A 10,851-nucleotide genomic window follows, 5' to 3' on the forward strand; every position below is an offset into this window, starting at 1 on the left:
CCTCGTTGNGGGTGGTACATTTGACAAAACTATCATAAAGTACTACGGGTTTTATAAAAGTAAAATTAACATAAAGTATATGCTTATTCGTGAGAAATTTGTGTATAGTTTTAAATATATGGAAAATATAACAAGTATTGAAACAGTATCCTAATAACATGGAAAATATATGGACAAAAATATTCAAAATATGTCACTATGTGTACCACATGACAGCTTTACGCTATCGGTCATGATAGTTTAATGAGAAATATTAATGATATTTTTTCAAAAAAAAATTAATATGATTTTATCTTCCAAATATTTTAAGAATTTATATATTATAGGTTCGTAAAAACGTATTCGTTTTTTCTTTATATGCATGCGTCTGATCTTTTTGTTTTAATAACATTACATTAGCTGTATTTATGGAATGATAATTTCTAATTGGCCTCAGATTTGATTAAGGTAATGAGAAGTTATTACGGTGTTTATTAAAACATAACCAGGTCTTAACTTTATGCTAAACCAAGATTGGCAGTATTTTTAAATCCTAATCACGACTAACTTTCATCTAAACCAAGATGGTTTGGAGTCAGCACACTGTTTTAATGTGCATGTGCGGTGCGCGTGCTACAGTTGCGTGGCTCAGGCTGTTGAGGACCTAATTTGGGCTGCGCTACGATTTAATTAATTGGCCCATTTTAACAATTACCATGTCCACAAAAGGCCCTTTTATGGGATCAGACGCTGATGTAGAAATTTAGCCCAGATTTCCAAAGACTGTACCAGGGTTTCAAGGGAACTAAAACTGATGGGGAATTCTATGGGATTTACAAAACGCCCCTCAATAGTTTTAATTTGACCAAATTCCCACGATTTTAGGGGTCTTCAAATCACCTTGACTTTCAAAGTCAGAGAACACCCCCCTCAACTATGGTGTGTCTCACAAAAACATATAACCTTGCATTTTTCTCAAAAAACCCTCTTGAAGTCATTAGCTCAAAATGTGAAATGACCTAAGTATCTTTTTCAAAAAAACTCATCACGGTTTAAATAGTGTTCCAACCATTAAAAAAGACTCTGAGCTATTTAGTGTATTTTTTCCCTCTCGCTCCTCTCTTTTTATCTCCTCTTTTCTCTAATCCTGTAAAAACTTGGGCTGATATTTTTTTGGCTGAGCGGTGTTTTAGACGTTTTAATCCACATGCTTATCAAATGAAATGTTCAACAGTGTTAGTTATGGGTGTTAAGTGAGAAAATTCATGAGAGAGGTTTTCATGAGAGAGAGGTTTTCTCAAATGTTTAAAGTTGAGGTGTTACTGCAGTACCCTCAAACTTGAAGAGAGTTTACTCAAATTAAGATAGTTGATATGGGTTTTGAGACACTGTCTATAGTTGAGGGGTTTTTTTAAAATTAATTCAATTTTGTATTTTTTTTTTTTTGTTAAAATAATGTATCTACATTCTTACATGTAGTCTATGTAGAAAATATATAAATTATGAGCATGTTTGTTGAAGGGTGCCTAATCATGATGTTAAGTAAGTTTCGCAACTTGGCCCAAATGGATTGTTGATATAATCCTTTTTCTTTTCGGATTATGATTAATTTTGCATGTTGGATAACTACAGCTAAGTGGATTATTTTGGATTATAATCCATTACAAAATAATCTAGGATTCCCAGCTTATTCTTTTGGTGAGCTATAATCCACGTGTTTGATCGAGTAAAAAACATGATTCTAGTTTTGTGTAAGGGCCAGTTTGGTTCATAGAAAACAAGTGGAGAACACGAAAAAAATATTGTCGTTGGTTTTCTTTGTCAGAAAGTGTCAAAACCGATTCCTATTGATCTGTTTGTTTTGATAAAAAGATTTTAGAAAAAGTTCTCCTAAAATGTACGAAATAGGTCACCATTTCACAAAATACCAATTCCGCGATATTATTGGGGAATTGGGTTGAAGACATATCATTTATTATAAAAAATGTTTTGACAAATAAGTTAAGAATGGATCGTTTTTTACAAATAAATTTAAAAAAAAAGGTTTGTTTTCAAAATTGACAATCATCCTGCGTGCCTCCATTACTGAGTGCTCCTCTAAAATCGCTTCTTTGATCTACATGGAGCAGTAATTTCTACTCGACGACCTCCTTTCCTGGGGTGTTTGGGGTCAGATCTCAGCCTTTTTCCTATCAACGAGACCAAAACGCGAACTCCTGAAGGTAAAAGTATTCTTAGTTTTGAGTATGGAATCAGTGATGCAGTCATATTCCAAATCAAGACCTGGGAGCTGAAATTTTCTTCGATAAATTAAATAATGTTAACATAAGCGAGAGACCTAGATGTTAAATATTTTGCATATGTAATATATCATAGAGAGAGAGAGAGAGAGAAATGGGTAAGATTATATATCTTAAAGATTGTTTTGCTAAGAAGCACGAAACAGAAACATATTTCTTGGAGCCACCAAAATGACCAAATGCAACAACAATCAACGAGCAAAAACAAACGCAGGAAACCAAGGATTAGTTGAGGGGGGGAAAGAATAAACCATCTCAGTTTTCCCTTCATGCGTGTTCTTTCTTAAATCATCAGTCATAAACTGGAAGCGTATTCCAGAGTTGAAGAAATCACATGCACCATAAACAAATAATCTAAAAGAAGTCTTTAAAACCAAAGCGTATGTTAATTTAGTTGTATAAATCATCATCGTCTGCAGCCGCAGCAGAGGTTGCAAAGGGGTCAGATCCAGCGCCAGCGGCAGGCTCGGACCGCTCTGAGAAGCGGAACTCGCTCCCGAAACCCCTAGACTGCTGAAGGGTCTGGGCGAATGCCTGGTACTTGCGAATGTCAGCGTCACTGACACTTCTTCGAGCGAATTTCATGGATTCTTCAAAGTGAGCGGCTTTGATCTCTGCGACCTCATCGACCTCGTCTTCCTCCATTGCTTCAGGGTTCTCACCTCTCTTCCTTTCCCTTTCGATGTCCTGTGAAGAAACAACCCGTTGATGGTCAAGATACATAAAGATAATACACTTCTTACGTGAACCCTAATTCCAATGCACTCCAATCCATATTAATAGTAAAAAGGTTAAACGCAGATGCAAGCCCTACAGGGAATTAGTCACATGGTACTCCTCAACTTTTTGTTTTTTAATTCACTTGTCCATCCTCGATGCCCAAAGAAAGCTCTCCGCGACAATTGTGCGTCAAGTAGCGTCAATGTGTAACAAGAAACCCCTATAATATTTCAGTGTTTTGCAAAAGGACCCCCATCGTTCACTGATGGTTGACAACTGTAGCATAGTACAAATTGGAGGTGGAGATAATTTGTTGCAACTATTAATTTAAAAAACAAGGGTAAATAAATGGCTGGCGGCCTAAGTACAGTACAAGAGATGTATCCTGAATTTAACCCCAGCAGAGAAATGAGAAGGAACCAAATGACGCAAGGAAGCTCAAGCACTCAAAAGGGAACAAACGGATAAATAAGACTTCCTCCTAAACACTGGGGATTGGTTCTATAAACAAAAAACTGTGGAGCTCTTCCTATGAAGAAATCTACTGTCACTACAACATTTTGTAAGAACCATCACCATGTTCATAAAGATTTGCACGGATACAGACAGCCTGGGAGCTAGTCCAAGACTGACGCTAGCAAAATGTAATATGAGAAGAAATTGATGATAGAATCAGTGGTGGAGCAAGAATTCTTATGTGTCTGTGTTTCTTTTTCTTCTTTTTTTTGGGTGTAGGTGTGGGTGGGTGGGTGTTGGGGGGGGGGGGGGGGGGGGGTAAACATAAGTTCCATATAATATTTAATAATAAAATCAACTTCAATGCCAGGATCTGGTATGCTTTCTCATTCAAAGATATATCATCATAATTTTTTTTTAAAGACATACAATTACATAGAACAATATAAGAAAGAGAAGTGAGAAAGGTACTCATAGGTAATGCAAATTCCAAACTTTTGAGGGGTTTACAATTATTTTATCCAATCTAATAATTATTGGTAGTATACATTCCAAAAGGTTTTTTCCCTTTTTCTGGGGTGGTTTTGTGTATGTGTGTGTGTGTGTGGTGGGGGGGTGGGTGGGGGAAGAGAAATATATATATAAAATGATGATAGAATAGCAATTTTGCATTAGTATCAACAGAATATAAATTCAATTGACTAACCAAGGTGTTTCATTAAGTTCACATATGGTTCAAAAAGGGATTCTACCATCTAAATTGGTTTAAAAAATCAATCATCAATGCACAGTGCCAACAGGAAAATGTTGTTATCAAAGTTCTAATCAGAAATTCTCAATTAGTATGGGCTGAAAGAAGATGGAAGAAAGACACCAAAAGGGATCACAACAGCAATAATAACCACATGATAACATAAGATGAGATAAATGAGATTCAGGCCATCAAGCAGACTCCCGAAGCAACATAATAAGATCTTAAAAGCGGCAGAAAACTGGTTCTAGAATAACCTAGTTCAAGTCTGGCTCTCAATTTGCAGGCATACTTGCTATAATAGTACTTTTAACTTGTCATATTTTGATGTGATATTGTGATAAGAAGACTACAATATCTGAAACTTGAATCTAAAAAATGAAAACTAGTAATGGACAAATAATAAAACAAATGACAGCTCTAATTCATCTCTGCATACATATGATGATGAAATCTTGCAAAATACATTTAACGAAAATATTAAATTAGCAAGCATACCTTCTCAATATTCTCCCTGATGGCATATTTACAAGCACGCTGACAGATTTCGGTAATATCCGCACCACTGAATCCTTGAGTATACTTTGCAAGAGCCCTCAAGTCAACGTCCTTTGAGACAGGCGACTTCCTCAAGCAAGCTTTAAATATTTGGAGGCGAGAGGCCTCATCAGGCAAAGGAATATAAATTAACTGATCAAGACGTCCTGGCCTAAGCAATGCTGGATCTATAATGTCTGGCCTGTTAGTGGCCCCAATGATGAAAACAGTTTTCTTTGCAGACATTCCATCCATCTCTGTGAGAAGCTGGTTGAGAACCCTATCAGCAGCACCTCCTGCATCACCGACGCTGCTTCCTCTCTGCAACAGCAAATAGATATTATAAACTCAATTCAAAAGTAAACAAGAAATCGCAGATTTCAAAAATGAATTGAAGAGAAACCTGAGTAGCAATTGAGTCGAGCTCATCAAAGAAAAGGACACACGGGGCAGACCCGCGAGCCTTATCAAAGATCTCACGAACATTTGCTTCACTCTCCCCAAACCACATTGTGAGCAATTCAGGACCCTTGATACTGATGAAATTTGCCTGGCACTCATTGGCAATTGCTTTAGCTAACAAGGTTTTACCACAACCAGGAGGACCATAAAACAAAACTCCTTTTGAAGGAGACATTCCGAACTTCTCAAACTTCTCAGGATGCTCGACTGGATATTGAACAGTCTACAAAAAACATATGAAGCAAGGTCAGCCAACTGCTAAAAACTAATAATAAATAGTGATGCAGCCTCCACCAGAAAATTATCACCTCTTGGAGTTCCCTCTTAACGTTGTCAAGCCCACCAATATCTTCCCAGCTGACATTGGGCACTTCGACCACCTGATAAACAAAGAAACCAAATGAGACATTTAATGAAACTCTTTCAAACCAGTTCATACAAGATACAACTCAGGGGACATGCAACTTACTGTTTCACGGAGAGCTGAGGGATTGCTAGTTCCAAGAGCAGTCTTAAAGTGTTCATCTGTAACAGCCATTGAGTTGAGTATTTCTGCATCTATAGAATCGTCTTCTAAGTCGATGACATCCATTTTTTCCCTGATACATTGAAGGGCAGCTTCAGTGCAAAGGGCTGCAAGATCAGCACCAACGTAACCATGAGTTTCTTTGGAAATTCTTTCCAGATTGACCTGCATGGTAGAAATAGAGGTCAGATAAGCAACAAAGTAACGAGGAATACTCGAATGACCAAAATGACTCAAGGATACAATCGCACATGAAAGGGAAGAAATTTTTCCAATTACACTTACATCTTCAGATAGCTTCATGTTCTTGGTATGAATGCGAAGCACCTCAAGCCTGCCAACTTCATCAGGGACTCCAATGTCGATTTCCCTGTCAAATCTCCCAAACCTTCTAAGAGCAGGGTCTATGCTGTTAGGCCTGTTTGTAGCGCCAATAACGATTACATGAGCACGGGATTTCAAGCCATCCATTAAAGTTAGTAGCTGAGAAACAATCCTCCTCTCCACTTCCCCATTAGTCTTTTCTCTCTTGGGAGCAATTGAGTCAATCTCATCAATGAAGATGATTGATGGAGCATTCTTCTCTGCTTCCTCAAAAGCCTTTCTCAGATTGCTCTCACTCTCTCCAGCCAGCTTTGACATGATCTCTGGACCATTGATACAGAAGAAAAATGCACCAGTCTCGTTTGCAACTGCCCTGGCAATCAGTGTCTTACCCGAACCAGGAGGTCCATAGAGAAGGATACCCTTAGGTGGCTTCACACCAATAGATTTGAACAGTTGAGGATGTCGCAGAGGAAGCTCAACAAGCTCTCTGATCTGAGCCATTTGCTTGCGCACTCCACCAACATCATCATAGCCGACTTCATCTAGTCTGTCTTCATCCTCCCTTTTCACAGGTTCACCCTCACAAAAGATCTCCGTGTCAGGAGACACAATGCAGTACTCAGGTGGATCAGTTTCTATAACCTTAAATTCAACACTTCGCATGCCTCCTCTGACAAGGAAAAGATCCCCCTTCCTGAGAGGACGATATGCCTCGAGGAAATATGCTATAAAACAACCAATAAATTAGGAAAAACAATATTTTAGAACTGGAAAGGGAAAAGAAAGAACATTTCTGTGTGAATATTAATACTTAAAAAAACAGACTACACACATGATGGAAAAAAACTGGGCAAAAACCAATGTGATTCCTACCTTTAGAGCATGTTTGGCAAGTGGTCAAAGTGGCTATATAAGCCACAAAAGTGGCTTATAAGCCATTTTAAAATGTTTGGCAAATGGTTTAATTTGGCTTATAAGCCACCAAAAAATAAGTTGTAATATCCTAGCTTCTTTTTGGGTGGCTTATAAGCCACAAGTTTTAGCCAATTAAAAATCCAATATACCCCTCACAATTCACAAAATTCCAAGTCCCATTTATCTCAATCAATCCCATTAAATGTTTTTGGGTCATTTTGACGATAATGATAGCTTATAATCCACTAGAACTTACCAAACAATTGGACTTATAATCCATTGTTTATAATCCATTTGTGGATTGTAAGCTAAATGGATTATAACCAAAATTTCCAAACATGCCCTTACGTAAAGACATCATATACGGCCACATAAAAAAGGCATACGCTTCGTCGAATTCAAATCATAAAAAGTCAATTCTTGTATCTAGTTATAAAAAAGGCCCCAATTTGTGTTCAGCATATGCCATATATTAGATCAAACTTAAATCAAAGGACTCGTATATATCAAATAATAAAAACTCGCACTATTACCATCCCATACAAGTGCACATGCAGTATGTGCTAGTTGGAAAAACTAAGAGGGTGTTTGGGGGACCTTGTATATTAATCAAGGTAGCTTTTATGCTAGCATATCGATATCTACATGTTTGGTGACATCTTAAATAAGCTAGCTTACAAGCCATATTTTAAAAAGTTGAGGTTCCTAAACTTTTCAAAAACTAGTTCATAGGCTTATCTAAACAAGTTAAGTTTGACTAAATTAATGACTTTTTATGCTTGGAAGTATTCTAATTTTTTTTTTTTTCATAAAAGCCAAAAGTCGCAAAAAGCTGGCATAACTTATAAGCTTCAACAAATAAGCTCTCAAACACTCTCTAAATTAAAGACTGGAAAGAGCATGGTTTACAGATGATTATAAATAATAAATAAAGGGAAAAAACAGATTCTTTTTCAGATTTGGGATAGAAGGCTTTGTTACTGCTGTTTATTGACAAATCAAACAAGAGAACAAATAAAAAAATACAAGAGACATAAATAGGAAGTGTCATCATCAATGATCAGATTGGGATCACTAATCACCAAAAAAAATTTGTTCAATGTCAATTATCCTAATGATCTATATTACAACTTTATCAAATATTACCCCCACCTACCTGCAAGTAGGTATGCTCAATGGACCAAACCATGCAAAGATATATTGCTTAGACATTATAGTAAAAAGCAGGAACACACACAACATCAACAATGGCAGCATATTTCATGAGTAAAAACACTAATCATAAAGTAGATGACAATTAACAACAAAAGCAAACGTTGCAGTTAGCATATCAATGAAATAACCATAAGAAATAGAGAAAAGTTATCGAGAAATATCCTTCTTGATTACAATTGGGGTAGAAACTTACGCTTCAAGTACGCATCAAAGAGGTTCCCAGTGACACCTTCAATGGTATCATCAATAGGGAGTATATGTACTCGCTGCCCATACTTAACATCCTGACACTGATGGACAGACACCACATCACCTAGCCTCACCCTTAGGTTTGATCTGACAACCTTGTTCATCCTGATTTTTGGTTCTTCACACGTTTCGTCAGCAAGTGCAATACATATGGTGTCCTTCCTCTTCTTACCCTAAAGACAAAATAAAAATAAGCATAATTATAGAAACCCACGGAAACAACAAAATTGCTGCAATGTAATGAATATCTTTGCTTATTATCCTACTCTTGGACCAATAAAGCAAATATAATTGAGGCATAAGATTGACAATAAATTACTCAGTTCACAAGGCATTGATACAACGATGCAGGTTATGGATTTCATAAATATCAAACATGCCCTAGTATAAACTAGCTAAAATACACACAACTCAAAATAAAATCCTAGTAACTATAAAATCCCTAAGTGAAGACATAATAAGGTCCATAAATAGTAAACTCGAACTAATCTACTCCTGATGTCTAAATAATCAACAGCATTAGGATCAAAAGTGAAGGTTGCCAAATGACAAATCATAAAGGTTTCTCTAAGCTGAAAATTAAGAGCTAAATAAGTCCCTAGTCCCTACAGTAACTAATAATGTCCCTGATCTTCTTAACATTAATACAAATCTCTAGATCACAGCTAGATTCTGAGATCACGGTGGAGAAACAAGTGTGGTAAAGCCTAAAATCCAAAGTAAGAATTGACCAATAAAAGATCCCAATTTCAATAAAGACCGAAACTTTATGGATTCAACAAACAGATCTCAATTCCAAACCCCTTATCCCCCAATTTCTCAAATCCGAAACCCTAATTCCATCAGAACCCATAGAAAAATACCCAACAAAACACCCTAACTCCCAAAAATCCACCTCCAACCCCTAAATTCAAGCAAATACTCTCACCTTTAAAAGGATCGTATCACCACGAAACAGCTGGAGCTTCTCCATCGTATCAGGATGCATCGAAACCACGGAGTTGTCATCATTCACGGCCTCATCGACCACCAATCGATTCGCCGCCTTCTTCCGCTCGAGAATCGCAGTACTAAAGTCCTTCTTCGATCCCTTACTGCAAACAAAATTAAAAAAAACCCTCAAAATCACGAAATCAGGTCAAAATCTGATCAATTTAGGGGGAAATAGGGACGAAACTTACGGATCTGAAGAAGATCCTTCGCCTTGACCGCCGCCTGAAGCCATTGGAATCGATCGATTGAAGAACGAAGAAAAATCGCCCGATGAGAAAAAAGATCTAGAGAGAGAGGGGGCAGGAGAGGAGAGGGAATTATATAGGGGTTTTTGTTGGAGTCGGATTCGGAGTCGAAATCCTTGGTGAGCACGAAATCCAGAAGGTTCTGTTCTGGGTTTCACCCGATAGCCCGAATCCGAATTGGGCTAGCCTTGTTTTAGACCGAATAAAACCAAACAGTGGTTGATTGCTATAAGCCTATAACTCGAGGTTTCTATTATTGTTGGAGTTCTTATTGGATAGAGATTCTGAGATAGATTTCTTATTTATGAAATTCTGATTTAGATGAAAGATTCTGATTATTTTTTTTATTCAGTTATTAAAGGAAATGGATGGGGATAGCCTTGATATTTATGCGGCCCATGTGGTTTGTCCAGTAATAATAATACTTTATTATTATTATTATTATAAAATTATATCATATCATACTTCCTTTAAAATTACTAGTTTGGGAAAAAAAATCTTGATCAATATCATCTTTTACTTTTTTAGATATTTTATTTAAATCTTAATCTATCATAATCATAATTATATCCTATCTTAATCTCATGTGAATTACATATAGCTCAATAATTAAAAAAAGATAAAGTTACATGAAATATTACAACAATAATAAAAAAACCAAAAAGTTTTAAAAAATACACAAAATACTCTCAAATATTTAAAATTACAAACACCATCACATATCAAAACTTAAAATAATAAACATGAAATTTAGAAATTAATTGTATCCTCCGAAAAATTTAAAATTTAAAATTAGCACCCTTAATATTTTAAAATTTATAGAAACACCATTTTATATTATAAAAAAACACCCTCTAAACTTGCAAACAACATAGATGAATTCTAAGGATTACCATCAAACTTGACCATAGATTCCCCTTTCCCCACCATAAAAAAACTCTTTGTCGCATCAATTAAGCCTCAGGTATAATAGAGAAAGATAATACCATGTAAACACCAATGAGTTTAAATGATAATAAATAGTTAAAGAAATAATAAGTAGCTAACATACTATAATACATGAATTACTGTCAAAAACTAAATGTTTCAAAAATTGCACAAAACACCTTCAATATTCAAAATTACACAAAACATCTTGACTTTTCAAAACTTAAAACAACGAACATAAAATCTAGA

At 36.1% G+C, this 10,851-nt stretch overlaps 1 protein-coding gene across 1 annotated transcript; it reads right to left on the reverse strand.

Moving 5' to 3' along the window:
• Positions 2,481 to 9,758, reverse strand: LOC109825863 (cell division cycle protein 48 homolog). Its single transcript, XM_020392773.1, has 9 exons — positions 9,619 to 9,758; positions 9,366 to 9,531; positions 8,382 to 8,610; positions 6,017 to 6,783; positions 5,675 to 5,896; positions 5,514 to 5,585; positions 5,147 to 5,428; positions 4,705 to 5,064; positions 2,481 to 2,966 (listed from the first exon to the last, which is right to left on the reverse strand). The coding sequence occupies exons 1-9, from the start codon at positions 9,660 to 9,662 to the stop codon at positions 2,670 to 2,672; spliced, it is 2,439 nt and encodes an 812-aa protein (XP_020248362.1). The 5' UTR covers positions 9,663 to 9,758; the 3' UTR covers positions 2,481 to 2,669.

The sequence above is a fragment of the Asparagus officinalis genome, chromosome 10 (assembly GCF_001876935.1).
Source record: "Asparagus officinalis chromosome 10, Aspof.V1, whole genome shotgun sequence".
In the NCBI taxonomy this organism is placed as follows: domain Eukaryota; kingdom Viridiplantae; phylum Streptophyta; class Magnoliopsida; order Asparagales; family Asparagaceae; genus Asparagus; species Asparagus officinalis.

Bases quoted from the DNA above. Each gene is read 5' to 3' on its own strand.
- LOC109825863 (XM_020392773.1), bottom strand. From the start codon at position 9,662: ATGGCTTCAGGCGGCGGTCAAGGCGAAGGATCTTCTTCAGATCC. The intron at 9,532-9,618 runs GTAAGTTTCGTC...TTTTGTTTGCAG, and splicing joins GAAGGATCTTCTTCAGATCC to TAAGGGATCGAAGAAGGACT. The intron at 5,065-5,146 runs GTTTCTCTTCAA...TTGCTGTTGCAG, and splicing joins TCGACTCAATTGCTACTCAG to AGAGGAAGCAGCGTCGGTGA.